Here is a 19,906-nt window from a genome sequence, read left to right on the forward strand (position 1 = left end):
AGTTTTTTTTTGTAATAACAGCTTTATTGAGATAATAACTCGTACTACCATGGTTTTTGTTTTGTTTTTTAAGGCCTTTGGTTTCTCATTGCTGCCTAATTAGAAAAGAGATGAGTTTACTGTATGAATTATTAAGACTTTTAAAGTTTGCTTTTTTTAAGGAGTTTAAAGGCATTTATATGCAGATATCTGGGGCTGCTGCTTTAGAAGTTGTTTTGCCGTAGTTTTCTCATAAATACTAAGATTTTATCACTGAAGGAGTTCATGGAATCTACTTAATGTATTAGTGCCAGGGTATGGGGCAAAGAGTATGGGAGCTAGATGAACCAAAAGAGCACTCAGACATGTTTTTTACCCTCTCAGAAAAGAGGGACATATAATCCATACTTAGCAATTAAGGTTAACTCTTTTTGCTCTCCCTATCCTTTTAGTATATTGAGTATGGACAGCAGTCTAGAGATCCTCCTGTGAAAATGCAAGGCTCTATCACAACCCCTGGAAGTATTGCACTGGCTCAGGCCCAGGCTCAGGCCCAGGTTCCAGCAAAAGCTCCTCTTGCCGGTCAAGTTAGCACTATGGTAACCACCTCAACAACCACCACTGTTGCTAAAACGGTTACAGTCACCAGGCCAACTGGAGTCAGCTTTAAGAAAGATGTGCCAGTAAGTAGATCTATCTTTTTTCTCTTCCAGGATTTATGATTATATTGTAATATATCAGTGGTGAACATGTATTAGAATTTTATCATAACACATGCCTACTAAAAAAGATATAAAAGACCAACATTTCTTCCTTTGTATCTCCCATCCTTATATTTCCCAGAGGCAAACATATTAATAGTTCACTATTCTTGCCCACATTTCTAATACACAGTCATACCATGTGTATTTTTTAACACTAAATCTGTATACATTATTGGATTTTTTTCAGGGAAGCATTTCAACTTATTTGCCTTATGTACTTTATTTTTTTTTTTAGCCTTCTATTAATACTACAAATATAGATACGTTGCTTGTGGCCACAGATCAAACTGAGAGAATTGTGGAACCCCCAGAAAATATCCAGGAGAAAATTGCTTTTATTTTCAATAATCTCTCACAGTCAAATATGACACAAAAGGTGAGCATGCTGTCATAGTTTATAAATGCCTTCTTTTTTCCTTAATGGACTAAAGGATATGTAGTTGACCCTTTTACATCCTCACTTTAAAGGTAGAGGTAATAAACTCAAAGGGAATATGTATATTTAACTAGTGGTTTTGGTAGACATTAAATAGTACCAGTTTTTAAGGTTTTGCTTTGCAGCGAGTTATAGGCTTTTTGAAATAAGCTTAATGGTCTCATGGTGATAGAAAGTTTCATTTGTGCTAGTCATTAGTCATAACTCATTTTCTCCCAGACTATTCAGAGTACTTATTACAACCTAATAACTGAGGCAGACTTTGTGAAAAGCATAAAGAAAGCATAAAGAATGAATGCTACTGGCCCCTCAGATTACATGGTAAGACAGTATAATTGACCCTTGAGCAACATGGGGGTTAGAGTTGCCAATCCTGTATGTAGCCAAATCCTGTTATAACTTTTTACTCCCCTAGAACTTAACTATTAACAGCCTACTGTTTTTGTCTGCCATGCAGAAGCCTTACTGTGATAAAACAAATAGTTGATTAACACCTATCTTATATGCATATAATACTGTATTCTTAGAATAAAATAAACTAGGAAAACTGTGAAGGAAAATTATAAGGAAATTTACTATCTGGTAAGTGGAAATGGATCATCATACAGGTCTTTATATTTAATAGGCTGAGGAGGAGAAGAGGAGGTCTTGGTGTCTTCAAGGTAGTGAGGTATTAATAGAAGAAAATCTACATTTAATTTTACTCTGTGTAGTTCAAATCCTTGTTCAAGGGTCAACTGTACTTGGAAACGCCAGAGTTAGCTAAGGATTCCAGTAGATGGAAATTTAGGAAAACATAGTTCTGGAATTTTCCCCATTCTTGGTTACACCGTAGGTCTGTTAATGGCAGCTTGTAGATTAGTAATTTATGTGGAGTTGGGGGACTACATGTTTTATAATTTTAAAGCTGAAAATAACCATAGATGTTTCAGTCCCAATCACTTATGGGTTGGGTTGAGTTGTCATTGACTATGGAATTGAACATACTTTTCTTCATAGCCATCTATCTGGTGTGAAGGAAAGTCATTCTTTAGCATCTAGTTAGTTTTGCAAGGAGCCGTGTGCTGTATAGTATGGTTCATAGAAACCAGATGTTATTTTATCATAGTGTAATTCTGTGCTTCCCATGTCATATTGACCGGCTAGGTTGAAGAGCTAAAGGAAACGGTCAAAGAAGAATTTATGCCTTGGGTTTCACAGTATCTGGTTATGAAGAGAGTCAGTATTGAGCCAAACTTTCATAGCCTGTATTCAAACTTTCTTGATACGCTGAAGAATCCTGAATTTAACAAGATGGTTCTGAATGAGACCTACAGAAACATTAAAGTAAGAGTTGGTTCTTATATTTTCTTTAATTATTGCTTTGAATTTGGAAGTATTTGATTATATAGGTAGGATTTTTGCTATTTTTCCATATATATTGTCGATATTAGGTACCTCTGGAAATTGCTGTAGATTTTGTTTCTTATATGGAACTAAATTTTATGCAGAACTTAAATTTATAGGCATACCCTGTGCCTTTTCTTTGAAAGTAACCACTATTATGAATTGTTTTTGTCATGCCATGCATGATTTTAGAACTTTACCATTGTTATACATAAACAGCATAGTATTGGTTAGCATATTCTGTATGGTGTCACCCTCTGTACATCCTTTTCATTTTTTTTCACTTGCTTTTTATTCTCCCCTGGATATTATTCATGATAATGATAATGCTCTTTGCTGCAGCCCCCCCACGCCCCCCTTTTTTTTTAAATTTTTTTGAGACGTGGTCTCACTCTGTTGCCTAGGCTGGAGTGCAGTGGCGCGATCTCGGCCCACTGCAGCCTCCACCTCCCAGGTTCAAGCAATTCTCTTACTTCAGCCTCCCTAGTAGCTGGGATTATAGGTGTACCGCCATGCCCAGCTAATTTTTGTATTTTTAGTAGAGATGGGGTTTCATCATATTGGCCAGGCTGGTCCCGAACTCCTGACCGCAGGTGATCCACCCTCCTCGGCCTCCCAAAGTTCTGGGATTACAGGCATGAGCCACTGTGCCCAGCCAGTCCTCTTTTTAAAAAACAGAAAAATATAGTCGTGTAGAAAACCATTGTATGGATTTGTATTGCTGCTGGGCATTTGTGTTGTTAATCACTTAAACTATTATAAACAATACTGTCCTGAATGTTTTCATTTGTATCTTGTGGTATTCAAGTGCCAGATATCTTTAGACTCTAAATCTGTTTGTGGAATAGCTGTTGTCTAGGAGTCTGTGCAGTTTAAGGTCAAATTCTACTGAGCTGAGGCTTATTCAACAAAATTCAAGTATTTTAATTTCTAAACCATCATTTATTTATTAGGAGGAAAAACTTCTAGAACCAGCATACAGCTGTGGTCATTCTTTGCTCAATAACTTGGGTCGTTGGCTTAGGAACCAGCACTATATTTAAACCTGTGGATGGGAATATTCCCCATTCTTGGTTACGCTGTAGTGCAAAAGAATTCCTGGCTCTCTGTTGCACAGCTGACTTGTGCCATTCTGCTGTTGCTGTATAGAGTTAAGGAACATGGCTCTATTTCGTTTTTATTATCTGATAGCAAGGGTGGTTGGGATACATAAAAGTTTCCACATACTCCGTAGCAAAGTTTCAAGACCTTGTTTTTTAAACAGAAGTTTAAATATAGCCCTAAATCAAGAGGTACCACAGAGTAGATGGGTGTATACATGTGTGCATACCTGCAGCCAAAACACTCTCCGATGTTAGTTCTGTCCCCCTTAGAAAAACAGTAACTAGAGAATCAATTAAATGGTTTGGGTTTTTTAGAAATTTGAAAAGAAGTATATAAACGTTATTATACTGTATCTCAGAAAGTTATCTTAGTTGGCTGCAGAGATTTGTTAATGACCTGGATATACTGAAGATTGCAATAGGAGGCTAATTTGATTATATTACTTTGTATGCTTGTTGCCTTTAAGGACTTAAGCATGGCTGTCATCCTCATTTAAATTAATTTAGCACTTCAAAATAGCTTTGTAGTTAGGTCTCTGCTTTAAACCTAGCTAAGGTTTTCAGAGTTGAAAATACTTTTCTAGGGGAGGATAGCTGGCACATAACTTTGTGTTCTTTTTGAATTTTGTACAATGTGTTTGTACCTGTTTTGAAAAAGTGTAAAGACTTCTTAAAGATAAAAATAGCACTGTTGAATCATGAACACAGCAAAATGATACTGATAATGATAAACAGAGTAATTCTACTTTGGGGCCTGTTCTTAGAAATGATGACTTGTCTTTAGGATAGGATAATGGAATTCTCAAATACTTAGTTGAGTTTTCTTTCATAAGCTCATTCTCATATCTTTCTTAATCTTACACTATTTCAGGTGCTCCTGACCTCTGATAAAGCTGCGGCCAATTTCTCAGATCGTTCTTTGCTGAAGAACTTGGGACATTGGCTAGGAATGATCACATTAGCTAAAAACAAACCCATCTTACACACTGTGAGTTTCACCTAATCGTGTACAAATTGAGAATCTTCAGCACATTATGATTACAAGTATTGGCTGTTTGGAGCTATTTAATGATTATTGGGGTTTTGTAAGATTTTGGCCCACGTTTTGAGTTGTTAACCCCTTATTGTAAGGCAAGGACTAGACATGTTGATTCCTGTTTTGGGGATAAGTTTGGCAAAATACTTTTCTTTGGTTATGTTATACCATTTTGGGGGGTATATTCCCAGCTTTTGAAAGTATTTTTCTTATTCTAGGACTTGGATGTGAAATCATTGCTGCTAGAGGCTTACGTTAAAGGACAACAAGAATTGCTCTATGTAGTGCCGTTTGTTGCCAAAGTCTTAGAATCTAGCATTCGTAGTGTGGTGAGTAGATTTTAATATTTTATTTATAGCTAATTTCTAAACATTGCTTTGTTTTAGCATGAGGTCAAGAGATTATATTCTTAGTTCTTGTGAGGTAAAGCTAGTTAAGTCTGTTTTCCTTTATGGCACTTGTATTTCCAATTTGAGAGGCTGGGTGAAATAGGAAAGATTGTAATGGTTGGCTTTGGTTTTTGGTTTTTTGTTTTGTTTTGTTTTTGAAATGTGATAAAGGTGAGAAGGCTAGTGGTTTTGTTATGGCTACACAGGTATAAGTGTTTAACTATGTTTAACTATTTTTGGTTATTTTTTAATCCTTGTTTTTTGTTGTTTATTTGTTTGACTCCCCCCACTCTCTTATGTTATATTGAATTGTTTTAAATTATCCAAATTAAAGGGCACCTTTTGGGCCAGCTTAACATAATAGCTTTTCTTTAGGTTTTTAGGCCACCAAACCCTTGGACAATGGCAATTATGAATGTATTAGCTGAGCTACATCAGGAGCATGACTTAAAGGTAATTTACTGCTTCTTGTCCTCTGGAACATTCTTTGCCTTCACGTTATTAAAACTTACAGTGAAGGCAGGGTATTTTGGGGAAGTACTATAATAACTGAAAGTAGAGTATATTGTGAATAAAACTAAAGTTTTCTTTTAAAAATTCTAATCCAACTCTGGAACTGTGCAGTTAAACTTGAAGTTTGAAATTGAGGTTCTCTGCAAGAACCTTGCATTAGACATCAATGAGCTAAAACCTGGAAACCTCCTAAAGGATAAAGATCGCCTGAAGAATTTAGATGAGCAACTCTCTGCTCCAAAGAAAGATGTCAAGCAGCCAGAAGAACTCCCTCCCATCACAACCACAAGTAAGTGTGCTAATTAGTCAAAGAAGGCTTCTGTTAGCCAGGATATTATCTTAAATGGTACATGTCCACGTATATAGCAAACTATAATTTCCCACATAATGTAGTGGTGAAACTTTGTATACGTTTTGGTGAGCCTTCTAATTATCAAGCAAAAGTAATGACTAGGCCTTGTGTTACCATCTTAGATTCCATCCTGGCAGTTCATGCCTATTATTAACTAAATGTGATTTAATCAGTTGTCTCTCATATCCCAGCTAGGCCAGGTTATCTCCTTTGTTGTGTGAAGTCCCAGAAATAACTGCATACTATGATGGCCTGTTAACCCCTCAAGTCTGGGTATGGCCAGACCTGCTAGATCTGCCAAGGAAATGGACTGTTTTTATCTACATGAAGAAGTAGTTGTGGTTAGAATAAATTGAGCTTTTCTTTCTTTCTCAGTCCTCAGCAGCTGAGAATCCCCAGATAAACCTAGGAACAGGCTAGGTTAAAAACATACATCTGTAATATAGACTAAGTTTGTAGGACTTGGGCCTGACAATGTGGCATAGCTGCTCAGTTGATTTCTGTGCTGTAGGGCACTGCCACTGACATAGTTTAACATACTTCGTGTATATCTCTGTTATAATAACAGAATTTCCCTTTCAGGGTGGGAAAAATAGGACTTGCTACATCCTTCCTTCCTCTCCCAATTTAATTAGTTTAATTAGGTAATGACCACTTAATAATATTAAGCTAATTTTATAATAAAGTCAACAAATGTACTTTTTAAATCTTTTTATTACTTGACATTTAGCAACTTCTACCACACCAGCTACCAACACCACTTGTACAGCCACGGTTCCACCACAGCCACAGTACAGCTACCATGACATCAATGTCTATTCCCTTGCGGGCTTGGCACCACACATTACTCTAAATCCAACAGTAAGTAAACACTGCTCCATGTTCCCAGCTTCTAGTTTGTGATAAGGTAAACTTTGTTTGGTCACCTTTTCTTCATCTCTTTGCCCTTCCCTCTGGATTCCTAGGTTGTAGAGTTTGTCAGAGAGGATGGAGATCTAGAACTGCTGTGTAGTTCAGTTGGGATTTTTCTTCTTCCCTTAAGAAATAGAGTGACTAGATGTTAGTTATATTGGTTCCTCATATCCAAACCCATGATACTAAAATTTAGCTGGCAATAAAATCACAATCTCCAGGAATTCCTTACACAGAGTAAAAGATGCTTAATGTATACCATAGCTTTGTATTTTCTTTATCTTGTCACTTTAGCCTTTTGCAGTAAGCCATTTCTTCCAGCCGAAGGCTGGAAATGAGCTGATTGTGCGTGTGTATACAGTTTCTAGGCTAAGATCTTGAAGTACTACGACTTAGCACTTTGAGTTATGTTGTTGTGGCCTGGTTCCAGAAGGAGGTCTGATATAATATGGTCATGTAAGATGACCTCTGATCAATCCTTTTTCCTTTACTTAGTATTTGCTTTGTACATTCAAGGGGACATTTTATTGTTATCTTTAGTCTTTTATTCTACTTAACAGAATATATAGTACAGAATCAGGTGAGTGGAGTTTTCGTTGTCCTTACTTTTTAGAAACTGAAAATGTTCACAAATACAGGAGTAACATTAATACATTGAACTTTTTATTAAAAGGAATTGAAAGGGTATCAGAGAAATCATTTTATCTTTGTCCCCCCATCCCCACTCCTATAGACATGGTACTTAGTTTTAGAGGGGCGGAGTGAGAGGCAGTGGGACACCTAGATCCAGAAATTGTGATTCATCTTTAGAATACTCACAGTGTTCTGAACACTATTATATGCTAGTTTAATTTTTTTTTTTTTTTAATTCAACAAGTTAAAGGGACCAAGTAAGTTTTGGGGCATAATTTACACCTGCAATAAAAGATTAGAAACAGCCTTTCAAGTGAAGCCAAACACTTCAGTGGGCACTGTAAAATGCTCACTATTCTGATGAATTAATTTTAATATTAATAGTTTTTGTAAGAAGTCTTTTTTCTATAAACTTGATTCTTTTTACATTTTCCCAAGCTAGTGGAGAAGTTGCTTTCTTTTAAGAGCACTTGAGCCACAAATTTTAAATAAGCCAGCAGTGTGTCTTTAAGTAGTTAATGCATATTATAACTAACAGCTTGTCCGGTAAACTTGGATTTTTAAAAAAGACATCTATTATTGTGTATCACAGGGTATACTGAATACTTTTCCCTGTATGGAGCCCAGTTTCTGTTACCTGAATTTTCCATTGGTTAACTTTAAGTAGAAACTGGTAGTTTTTGGTTAATCTTGATTTACAAAATCATGAATGTGATTGCCAGTAGGAATTAGATTGTCTTATTTAAACAAGGTGTTGACTTTGTCCTCCCCAACCCCCCAGATTCCCTTGTTTCAGGCCCATCCACAGTTGAAGCAGTGTGTGCGTCAGGCAATTGAACGGGCTGTCCAGGAGCTGGTCCATCCTGTGGTGGATCGATCAATTAAGATTGCCATGACTACTTGTGAGCAAATAGTCAGGAAGGATTTTGCCCTGGATTCGGAGGAATCTCGAATGCGAATAGCAGCTCATCACATGATGCGTAACTTGACAGCTGGAATGGCTATGATTACATGCAGGGAACCTTTGCTCATGAGCATATCTACCAACCTAAAAAACAGTTTTGCCTCAGCCCTTCGTGTAAGTTGGCTATTTCCTTGGTATAGGTACAAAACGTATTACTGCTTGTCTGTAATAATTTTTTTCTTTGCCTATATACGGCATAGGGCATTACCACTTCTTAATAATCACCATATTTTTTGATGTCTTCCATCATTTTAGATTGTAATTCTGTGAGGCAAAGCATCATGTCTGTGTTTTTTTTTTTTTTTTTTCCTGTTATATCCTCAACACAATGTTTGACAGATAGTAGATACCCAAATATATTTGTTGGTTTAAATAAGTTAAGATTTAAAAAGGAAATGGGATATCTAACAATCTCATTTCTGTTAACCAGGAAGGATGAAAGCTGTTTGAGAAGGCTGATACAAAATGACTTAAAGTGATGTTGCATGTGCACACACTTTTCAAATAATGCACTTACTATTTTTGAGTCTCAGATATCATGGTTAATAATTCAGGTATCATGATTAATAACTTGTTTACTGCTTTAATGATTTTTTTTGGTTGTTTTTTTGCCTTTTTTTTTTTAATGTTTGTTTCATGAGACAGGGTGTCACTCTGTAGCTTAGGTTAGAGTGCAGTGGTGCAGTCTTGGCTCACTGCATCCTCTGCCTCTGAGGTTCAACTGATTCTCATGCTTCAGCCTCCCAAGTAGCTGGGATTACAGGCATGTGCTACCACGCCCCACTAATTTATGTATTTTTTTAGTAGAGAATTGGCTTCACCATGTTGGCTAGGCTGGTCTCAAACTCCTGGCCTCAAGTGATCTACCTGCCTCGGCCTCCCAAAGTGCTGGGATTACAGGTGTGAGCCACCACGTCTGGCCTGCTTTACTGATTTTAAGGCATGTTCACAAACTGATAAGGTGTCTAGGATATTTTTGTCTTACAAGTGAGGAAGCTGTTAAGACTGTTTCAAGATCACAGCTTACTCATAAGTAGAGTCAGAACTTAAAATGCATTTGCCAAATGCACTGCATTTTCTACTATCCTGTCTGTCCACATCAACTTTCAAGTCTTTTTCCTTCTATTCCCCCCCACCGCCCCCCCCACCTCCATTAATAGACTGCTTCCCCACAACAAAGGGAAATGATGGATCAGGCAGCTGCTCAATTAGCTCAGGACAATTGTGAGTTGGCTTGCTGTTTTATTCAGAAGACTGCAGTAGAAAAAGCAGGCCCTGAGATGGACAAGAGATTAGCAACTGTAAGTGTTTAGAATTTGCCTTTTAAGATTTTCTTTTTTAATTTAGGGAAGTGCCTTATAACAAGAACCTCAGTGACTTTTTTTGTTTGCAGGAATTTGAGCTGAGAAAACATGCTAGGCAAGAAGGACGCAGATACTGTGATCCTGTTGTTTTAACATATCAAGCCGAACGGATGCCAGAGCAAATCAGGCTGAAAGTGAGAATTGGGGCTCTGTCTCTCAAGTCCTGTCTTTGTTTTATTTTGAATGTTGTTGTTGATTGAACTCCTTACTGGAATTAGGACAGCAGGGTTAAATGTTGTTTATGAGAAAACATCTTAACTTGATAGCATTTCACTTAATGGCTGCCTGTGGAGCAGGTATGGAAATAGCTCTAAATTCCCTTGCTCCTCCAAAGTTGTTGAAGTGTTACTAAAGAGTTGATGTGCCTGCTAGCTTTCATGTTTCCCAACTTGGGCTTCTCACATTAATGGTTGCTTATTGTTCCCAATGAGACAGTGAGAAATCTGATAATATTTACCAGCTTCAAGGGAGAATTGCACTGGCATCGTCCCATGTGAGGCATTTTCCAAGAGAAACTCTCAGTTAATTTATAAATGAGGTGACTCTTAGCAGGATTCAGGGAAATGAGAAGCCCTCTTCTGAACTGCATTTGTGTGTACATGCATGCTTAATCATGCTGTTGTATGTTGTAATGACTCTTGTGTTCCTGAGCTTACCCACCTGCAGACTTTCCACTTTCAAAACAGTTTATTTTGATGATTGAGTGAATTCTGTCAAAATAGGTTTTCTTCTTTCAAGGTTGGTGGTGTGGACCCAAAGCAGTTGGCTGTTTATGAAGAGTTTGCACGCAATGTTCCTGGCTTCTTGCCTACAAATGACTTAAGTCAGCCCACAGGATTTTTAGCCCAGCCCATGAAGGTAAATGTGTTTTAGATTAAATTGAGTGTTTGCCAATTAATTTAAATGTTTTTGACATTTAATATATGTTTTTGACTTGCTTCCTGGGAGAATAATTTACAGGGAGAAAAACACCTATAGTTTTTGAGTTGTAGATATTCTTTGTGTCAATTAAGTATGACATACAGGGGATTAAAGAAAAATTGACGTGGCTGTGGGTGATTTAACTTTAATGTTCAGCCTAATTGGAATTTGCATGGTAACATAACTTCTGGTTTTTTATTTTTATTTTTAAATTTTATTATTTATTTTTTTGAGACAGGGTCTTTCTCTGTCACCCAGGCTGGAGTGCAATGGCATGATCTCAGCTCATTGCAACCTCCACCTCCCAGGCTCAAGCGATCCTCCCACCTCAGCCTCCTGAGGAGCTAGGACTACAGGCGTGTGCCACCATGCTCAGCTGATTTTTGTATTTTTTATAAAGATGGGGTTTTGCCATGTTGCCCAGACTAGACTCAAACTCCTGACCTCAAGTGATCGCCTACCTTGGCCTCCCAAAGTGCTGGGATTACAGGCCTGAGCCATTGTGCCCAGCCTTCCCATTTTTTAAATAAAAGAATTTTCTAAAATTTTCAAAAGTGTTTACAGAAAACTTGGAAATATAGGGAAAAACATTTTCCCCCGAACCAGTTGATAGTAAGTTGCTGACCTGATACCCCCATCACTCCTGAATCCTTTGGTTTGTATTTCTTAAAAAACCTTTTTCCTGTGTGACCACGGTACAACCATTAAGGTCAGAAATGAATACTAATACCTTACTCCATCTAATTCATAGACCTCATTCAAGTTTCACCAAGTATCCCAATATAGTAAAAGAACTGTTTTAGAATCACACATTTCTTCAGTTGTCATATTTTTAAAGTCTCCCTCAGTTCTAGCTGGTGTAGGTAACTCAGTTTTTCCTCATCTTTCATGACCATAACACTTCTGAAGATCATAGGCTGTTCTCTAAATGGCTTGATTTGTTTGTCCAGTGTATTCTCATGACTAGATTCAGGTAATGTGTTTTTAAAAATAGGAATAGCTCAGAAGTAATGCTGTGTTCTTATTCTATCCTATCAGGCTTTCACAGTTGGACTGAGTATTATATTTTTCATGGTTTGAAACACTTACTTTCTTGGGATATAGAGGGCTTAGTAGATGGTACAAGTGGTGCTGCCCTCAGTCTGTCCCATTGTTACTAATGCTCTCTTCTATCACTTGATTATGCTGCTGTCTGCCAGGTTTTCCTCTCTCAAATGAAACACCTCTTCCCTTATGCCTGCCTTGTACTGCGCCACTTGATGGTATTAATTCTGAATAGCTCAGGAACAAGGAAGAGGCCTTCCATGTTTGAATGTAAAAATAAAGGGAGTAAACATACTAATAGACCTCTATTTGATACATGTGTCAATAAAAAACCTTAACATTCTTTTGTCTCTTGTTGGTTGTTTCCTTCTCTAAAACAGCAAGCTTGGGCAACAGATGATGTAGCTCAGATTTATGATAAGTGTATTACAGAACTGGAGCAGCATCTACATGCCATCCCACCAACGTTGGCCATGAACCCTCAAGCTCAGGCTCTTCGAAGTCTCTTGGAGGTTGTAGTTTTATCTCGAAACTCTCGGGATGCCATAGCTGCTCTTGGATTGCTCCAAAAGGTTGGTTCTTAAGCTATTACTTTTAGAAAATGCTAGGTGTGTAAACATTTATTGACCTGCACCACCATCTACATATTTATGCAGTTACGCTTAAGATTTCATAATATAAATCAAGTTCTATAAGTAGGTGATTTTTTTTTCCAACGTAGAATGTAGTCATGGCAGTTTTGAATGGTAAACTTGGAAATCTTTATTTTTTTCTTAAAGATATTCTGGAAATGTGATTTGAAGAAACTTTAAAAGATAGCCCTTTAGAGGGGGGTGTGTGTGTGTGTGGTGTGTGTGTGTGTGTGTGTGTGTGTATAAGAGACAGGGTCTCTCTCTGTCAGGCTTGAGTGCAGTGATGTGATCATGGGCTCAAGTGAGCCTCCCACATCACCCTCTCAAGTAGCTGGGATTACAGGTGCGCACTGCCAGGCCAAGCTAATTTTTAATTTTTTTGTAGAGACAGGTCTTGCTTTGTTGCCCAGGTTGTTCTCAATCTCCTGGGCTCAAGTGGCCCTCCCTCCTGAGCCTCCCAAAGCGTTGGGATTATAGGACATGAGCCACTGAGCCCAGCTGCCCTTTAGATTTTGAGGGACAAGTTGATCCAATAATTTGGATCAGGGTAGGTAGGGAGCCCTGGGTTTTAACTATAGCAGAGTCTTTTATGACAATGAAGAGCACAGAATGAACTTAAATCAGATAGAATTTAGAGTGTATGTGATAGGCAACTGAAAGGGATGTTTGGAGAGTGGAAAGGACAGGGAGGCTTTGGAAGGTATTTGGTACTTGGCATTGAGATTTGGTTTCTGGCTGTGATAGTTGGGCCAAGCACTGTATTTTTCATGGTTTTGAACACTTTCTTTCTCCCATAGGCTGTAGAGGGCTTACTAGATGCCACAAGTGGTGCTGATGCTGACCTTCTGCTGCGCTACAGGGAATGCCACCTCTTGGTCCTAAAAGCTCTGCAGGATGGCCGGGCATATGGGTCTCCATGGTGCAACAAACAGATCACAAGGTCAGTAGCCATCTTCGAAAAGTAGTGAGTATTGGACTGCGATTGCCTTTTGACATAGATAGTACTGTTTATGTCCAGGGGTTTCCCTTTTTTCTAGTAGGTAGGTCGGACACTTGGACTTCCTACTTCTGAGGAGTGAGAATTGTTAAGTAGTTGTTTTCCATCTGGTCTCTACCTTCTCCCCATGTTGGATATAGAAAACTAGTACCTTGTTTTGGGGAATATATTGTAGGTCATTGTTTTAAAAGGTTTCAGTGATTTCTCAGAAGTGGTATTCATGTATACATATTTTAATGTCTTAAACGGAATCCTCTGTATCCTAGGATTTGAAAGGAGAGCCTGGGCTATCTGTTCTATTTCATTACTGGCTGTTTTTAAATTTGGACACTGATTTGCAGTTGAATCTCAAGGCATTCTTAATTTGGAGCAAATTTCCATTGAGTAAAATGGGCACTTTATACAGTATGGTTAAGCCTATACGAGTAAAGATATTCAACTTTTTCTAGGTGCCTAATTGAATGTCGGGATGAATATAAATATAATGTGGAGGCTGTGGAGCTGCTAATTCGCAATCATTTGGTTAATATGCAGCAGTATGATCTTCACCTAGCGCAGGTATGGAAGGAATTTACTTGCATGGACAAAAGGACTCAGGGAAGTATGTTTGCTCGTAAGTGTTTTCCCTCTTACATTGTGTTTTCTGTGTTGCCAGTCAATGGAGAATGGCTTAAACTACATGGCTGTGGCATTTGCTATGCAGTTGGTAAAAATCCTGCTGGTGGATGAAAGGAGTGTTGCTCACGTTACTGAGGCAGATCTGTTCCACACCATTGAAACCCTCATGAGGATTAATGCTCATTCCAGAGGCAATGCTCCAGAAGGGTGAGGACGAAATGCTTTGAGATCCCTGTGCGTTTAGTAGTCTCCTAATATCTTTAGGAATGAATATGCAGACTTACTAACATCATTTGTTATAACTGCTTTACCAACCACATATGGGTGGGTAGCTTTGGTAAGAGCTAATATTGTCACTTGAATTATGAAAGCTTAATTGACTGCCAAGTCTTCTTGGCACAGAGCAGTACATACGGTACCAGACTTAGTGTCAGAGTCCTGTGTTTAAGCCCTGGTCATGCCACTTAAAAGCTTTCTGATTTTAGGCAAATTGACTTACCCTCCTTAAACCTAATCTTTATAGAAAATGGAAATAATTTCTCAAAGAACTATTGGAAATCAAGAGAAGTAACGTAAAGAAACCATGGTACATAGTAAGCAAGCAGTGAATATTTGTTGACTCTGAACATCAGCTTCATTTAAATGAACACGTTTTTTGGGCAAGAAGTAGCTTAACTGAGGGCAGTTGTTTGCATGTTGTGTGCTCATGAGCAAGCGGATAAGAGACTAAGTATAGTTTTGTTTCAGTGTGGAAGTGGTAAAGCGAAGTGGTTTACTCTTGTGGTTGCTGTTAAATAAGTAAACTATACATCCATATGTCTGTAAAATCACAACTACGAGGAGACTGATTTTCACCCTGAATTTATTGTACTAGATTGCCCCAGCTGATGGAAGTAGTGCGATCCAACTATGAAGCTATGATTGATCGTGCTCATGGAGGCCCAAACTTTATGATGCATTCTGGGATCTCTCAAGCCTCAGAGTATGATGACCCTCCAGGCCTGAGGGAGAAGGCAGAGTATCTTCTGAGGGAATGGGTGAATCTCTACCATTCAGCAGCAGCTGGCCGTGACAGTACCAAAGCTTTCTCTGCGTTTGTTGGACAGGTAGAGCTTTTGGAAAGAAAGGTGCTTTTTATTCAACATAAGTAGGGTGTGATGCCTCCAATAGTAAAGCTCAGTATTACGTACATGTGGTCAGTCAGTTACCTCCATACTCATGCAAACCCAAACTGTCATCATTATATGGTTAAATTACAGCCTGTTTTCTCATGGTTGATCACTAAGCAATAAAGGCAACATTCCCTCCCACTGTTGGTTCTCTATATTCCATTTCAGTTGTCACAGCTACAAACTGCAATGGGTCAGATAATGAATAATGAAACTACCACATGTATTTTTACTAGCACTGATGGGACCGTGGACTAATAAATATGTAAAATTCTCACAGTAGCCCACATTAAAAAAAAAATGACAAAAATGCTTATTTAAATGGTAGAGTGTTTTATTGTATTTTCTAATTTAAATATCTACCTAAACATAGTGACATGTTCCTTTGGAAAATACTTTCCAGTATTTTCATTAGATTTGATGCAAGTTGGACTTTGACTTAAAAGTGTTAGGAACAAAGCTCCTAACTGAAAATCAAGTTTGGCAGGAATGTTTGTGAATAGGATGAACAGGAAAAATGTGGGAACCAAGCCATAGTACCATTTAGCATTGTTTTTGATTATCACTGGTTGCTTTCGGCGACTGTGAGGGAATCAGACACAATAAGTCCATGTGTCCTAATTATAATATAACTTGGCAAGAGTGGTACTTTTCCTGAATTGACCTTGGAATTTCCTTTATTAGAACTGTTGTAATTTTTTTTCAGGGTGAGTTGTCTGCTTATTTCTGTAGATCGACCATTATATTTCTTCAAACTGAACTCAAAACTTTTAGGTATATTGCTAAAGAAAGATTACAAATTAGGTCTCTGTCTTCAAATTAATGACAATTGAATGTGGAAGAGCTGACTTCAATTCTAGAAGTTATTTGAAATTAGGTTTACTTTTCGGCCAGGCACTGTGGCTCACGTCTGTAATCCCAGCATTTTGGGAGGCCGAGGCAGGCGGATCACGAGGCCTGGAGTTGGAGACCATCCTGGCTAACACAGTGAAACCCTGTCTCTACTAAAAATACAAAGAAATTAGCCGGGTATGGTGGCGGGTGCCTGTAGTCCCAGCTACTCGGGAGGCTGAGGCAGGAGAATGGCATGAACCCGGGAGGTGGAGCTTACAGTGAGCTGAGATGGCGCCACTGCACTCCAGCCTGGGCAACAGAGCGAGACTCCGTCTCCAAAAAAAAAGAAAAAAATTAGGTTTGCTTTTCAAAATGAATGTTACTCAGTAAATCATACTGAGTATATTTCTCCCCTAAAAGAACCCAGGGAATTACAAAGCATACCCTACTGAAAAGCCATTACTGCATGTTAATAGTCTGATTTATAATTTGAATGGAAGAAATTGGAATCCATTGGTCTTTCTGATCATTGCTGTTTCATGGGTATGGATGTGGCACCTGTCTCAGCCCTTCCTGCTGGCTTATTTGCTCTCATTTCATCTTTCTCTTGAAAAAGATAGTGTATTATACTTTTCTGTGCTGTTTTGTATCCTTTTAAAAATTCTTTCCTTCTTGTGCTCCTCCTTGACCATAGTACTCTGTCCTAATATTCCTCACTCTCTGTTAGTTTTACAGATACCAGTGTAGACAAAAAGTCCCTTTGCCATGCTGGCATTCTGTCCCAACAGGGTACAGTATTATCGTAGTCTAACCAGTTCATTTGTCTTTACTGCTTATCAGGGATAGTTAAGTTGTTTCAAAAATTTCAAGATAACCTTGAAGTTTTTTTTTCTGAACTTGATTTCTTTGTTTAGTAAGTAGTGACCTGTTCTTCCTCTGTAGCCTTAATGCGTATTTCACTGTTGTCTTTTTTTGTTTGTTTGTTTTAAAAGGTTGAGGGGAACTAGCCAAATAACATTCCCACTGTGCTTCACTTCTAGTTCATATGTCATATAGTTTCTAATTTTTCCTTTCTTTTAAATAAACTTGTGTTTCCCACATTATTTTAACTTAACATAACATTTTATTACATTAAAATACCTAGATCCGATCTGTATTTCCATTTGGTACTTACCTATTTTACAAATTACTGATTTTTCTGGGGGTAGCTTGTTGGAGTTTTAAAATCTTTGTTATTGGCCAATTCAGTTTGAGGAAATTATCTTCAGATCCTTCAGAGTAAATTACCTTAAATTCTGTGAGAAAGTAAAATATATGCAATTTAGTCTTCTCCTTCGAGTCCACAATGTCTTAGCATGACTTATAGTTACTAACAGTTTGTTTTATTTGCATGGTTAATTTTCCACATTATTTGGTGGGGACCTACTGTTCAAAATTGCCATGATAATCTGTTCAGTTTCCATCTTCCCTGTTCTACATTAAACTTAAAACTGGAGGAATTCTGTCATGGCACCTTAATGGGAAAATAATTCTGATAATACATTTATTACAATGTAAGAATTAGAAATATGACAGTAGGAACAAATGAGAATATCTCTTAAGCCTGAAAATTAAAGGTATATGACGTTTATTTGTGTGTGTTATCTCATTTGTCTTTATTTTTTGTTCCCGTGGTAGATGCACCAGCAAGGAATACTGAAAACCGATGATCTCATAACAAGGTTCTTTCGTCTGTGTACTGAAATGTGTGTTGAAATCAGTTACCGTGCACAGGCAGAGCAGCAGCACAATCCTGCTGCTAATCCCACCATGATCCGAGCCAAGTGCTATCACAACCTGGATGCCTTTGTTCGACTCATTGCACTGCTCGTGAAACACTCAGGGGAGGCCACCAACACTGTCACAAAGATTAATCTGCTGAACAAGGTCTGAAATCCTTTCTTGCCTTAGTCTTGGTCTACATCAGTGGGGTGTTTTATTTATTTATTTATTTATTTATTTTTATATTTTTTTTTTTTGAGAGAGTCTCACTCTGTCACCCAGGCTGGAGTGTCTCCGAAGTAGCTGGGAATACAGGCATGAGCCACGATGCCTGAAGCTTTTCTGTTTTTAGTAGAGTCTTACCATGTTGCCCAAGCTGGTCTCAAACTTCTGGCCTCGAGTGATCCACCTGCCTTGGCTTCCCATAGTGCTGGGATTACAGGCATGAACCACCGTGCCCGGCCACATCAGTGGTTTCTTTGAGACAGAGACTCGCTCTGTCGCCCAGGCTGGAGTGCAGTGGTGCAACCTCGGCTCACTGCAAACTCCGCCTCCTAGGTTCACACCATTCTACCTCAGCCTCGTGAGTAGCTGAGACTACAGGCACTCGCTACCATGCCTGGCTAATTTTTTTGTATTTTTTGTTTTTTGTTTTATGTTGTTTTGAGACGGAGTCTCACTCTGTCACCCAGGCTGGAGTGCAGTGGCAGGACCTCGGCTCACTGCAAGCTCTGCCTCCCGGATTCACGCCATTCTCCTGCCTCAGCCTCCCGAGTAGCTGGGACTACAGGCACCCACCACTGTGCCTGGCTAATGTTTTGTATTTTTAGTAGAGACAGGGTTTCACCGTGTTAGCCAGGATGGTCTCGATCTCCCGACCTCATGATCCGCCCGCCTCAGCCCCCCAAAGTGCTGGGATTATAGGCGTGAGCCACCGAGCCCGGCCACATCAGTGGTTCTTAACCCTATTGGGTCCCTCAAGTGACCCGCCTGCCTCGACTTCCGAAAGTGCTGGGATTACAGGCATGAGCCATCATGCCTGGCCACATAAGTGGTTCTTAACCCTATTGAGGCCAACCCTTCCCCGAAACATTTTGTTAATGCCTCTTTTCTGTCCTGAAATTAAATTTGTAAATAATATGTAAACATACCCGCTCAGTCTTAGAAACAGAATATAGTGCCTTAACCGAAATACAAGAAAGAGACCATAATGTATTTCAGTATGTTAATGCTTGGTAGTATGAATTTGCCCCATACACAGAATCCCTGTGAGTGGGTGGCTAGAAGTGCCCCCTGCTGATAGATTGGCAACTCAAGTACATGAGTGATATTAGTCGTTGGCTTGATTTACACAGTGGAGTTCCTAGAAATTTGAATATTAAAACAGTGCAAAAATACGTGTAAAAATGGACTTTGATTTTGGATTTGGGAAATTAGAGATGTGTTCTTCAAGCCCCTCACTGTTCAGTGGGCAAGTCAAGTGGAATGGGATCTCTGCAGCCTAACAGCTTTCCTGGCCCCTGCCTACTAAATGCCAAGACAGGCGTAAGTCATTCCCACATGTCAGCTTCATGTCAGACCAGACAAATTAGATTGTTATATTGTGTTAACATGGTGAAATGTGAGGGGTTATGCTGATTTCTAGAGCTGAAGAAAAACCATTGGGCATTTGTGGAGAATATTCAGGTGTGGTCCAAGGATGTTGAAATTCAAAGAAACACAAAACACTAAAGGTGGAGTCAGACCAATTTATGGCCCTATCGGCTGCCAGCATGTAATTTTGTATTCAAATTGTATATATGCTTTCCTTTAGTGTTGGGTTTAAGAATGCAAAGTTTAAAAAGCATGACATCAAAGTGGTGAGTGGATTATCTGAATGATTTACAAGCTCTGATTTGTGTTTTATGTAGGTCCTTGGTATAGTAGTGGGAGTTCTCCTTCAGGATCATGATGTTCGTCAGAGTGAATTTCAGCAGCTTCCCTACCATCGAATTTTTATCATGCTTCTCTTGGAACTCAATGCACCTGAACATGTGTTGGAAACCATTAATTTCCAGACACTTACAGCTTTCTGGTGAGTATTGTGTTTGTGATTTTGT

The 19,906-nt window shown here is 38.7% G+C and overlaps 1 protein-coding gene and 1 non-coding gene across 7 annotated transcripts in view; both read left to right on the forward strand.

Moving 5' to 3' along the window:
• CNOT1 (CCR4-NOT transcription complex subunit 1) overlaps positions 1–19,906 on the forward strand; it is a 110,075-nt gene that overhangs the window by 78,283 nt on the left and 11,886 nt on the right. For 3 of the 6 annotated variants that reach the window (XM_030796009.1, XM_030796022.1, XM_030796017.1), the window contains exons 23-41: positions 432–662; positions 979–1,119; positions 2,326–2,505; positions 4,540–4,656; positions 4,923–5,033; positions 5,469–5,546; positions 5,718–5,895; positions 6,689–6,819; positions 8,285–8,581; positions 9,628–9,768; positions 9,861–9,965; positions 10,570–10,689; positions 12,177–12,368; positions 13,226–13,368; positions 13,875–13,983; positions 14,081–14,250; positions 14,918–15,170; positions 17,724–17,972; positions 19,718–19,881. In XM_030796009.1, coding sequence (XP_030651869.1) covers positions 432–662; positions 979–1,119; positions 2,326–2,505; positions 4,540–4,656; positions 4,923–5,033; positions 5,469–5,546; positions 5,718–5,895; positions 6,689–6,819; positions 8,285–8,581; positions 9,628–9,768; positions 9,861–9,965; positions 10,570–10,689; positions 12,177–12,368; positions 13,226–13,368; positions 13,875–13,983; positions 14,081–14,250; positions 14,918–15,170; positions 17,724–17,972; positions 19,718–19,881 — 3,110 coding nt within the window. The remainder of the gene's footprint in view (positions 1–431; positions 663–978; positions 1,120–2,325; positions 2,506–4,539; positions 4,657–4,922; positions 5,034–5,468; positions 5,547–5,717; positions 5,896–6,688; positions 6,820–8,284; positions 8,582–9,627; positions 9,769–9,860; positions 9,966–10,569; positions 10,690–12,176; positions 12,369–13,225; positions 13,369–13,874; positions 13,984–14,080; positions 14,251–14,917; positions 15,171–17,723; positions 17,973–19,717; positions 19,882–19,906) is intronic. The other 3 variants (XM_012504846.2, XM_003263115.4, XM_012504847.2) reach the window with 1 other exon arrangement.
• On the forward strand, positions 3,595–3,729 carry LOC115831902. Its single transcript, XR_004027397.1, has one exon. It is a non-coding gene; the product is annotated as a small nucleolar RNA SNORA46 (small nucleolar RNA).

This window comes from Nomascus leucogenys, chromosome 2 (assembly GCF_006542625.1).
Source record: "Nomascus leucogenys isolate Asia chromosome 2, Asia_NLE_v1, whole genome shotgun sequence".
NCBI lineage: Eukaryota > Metazoa > Chordata > Mammalia > Primates > Hylobatidae > Nomascus > Nomascus leucogenys.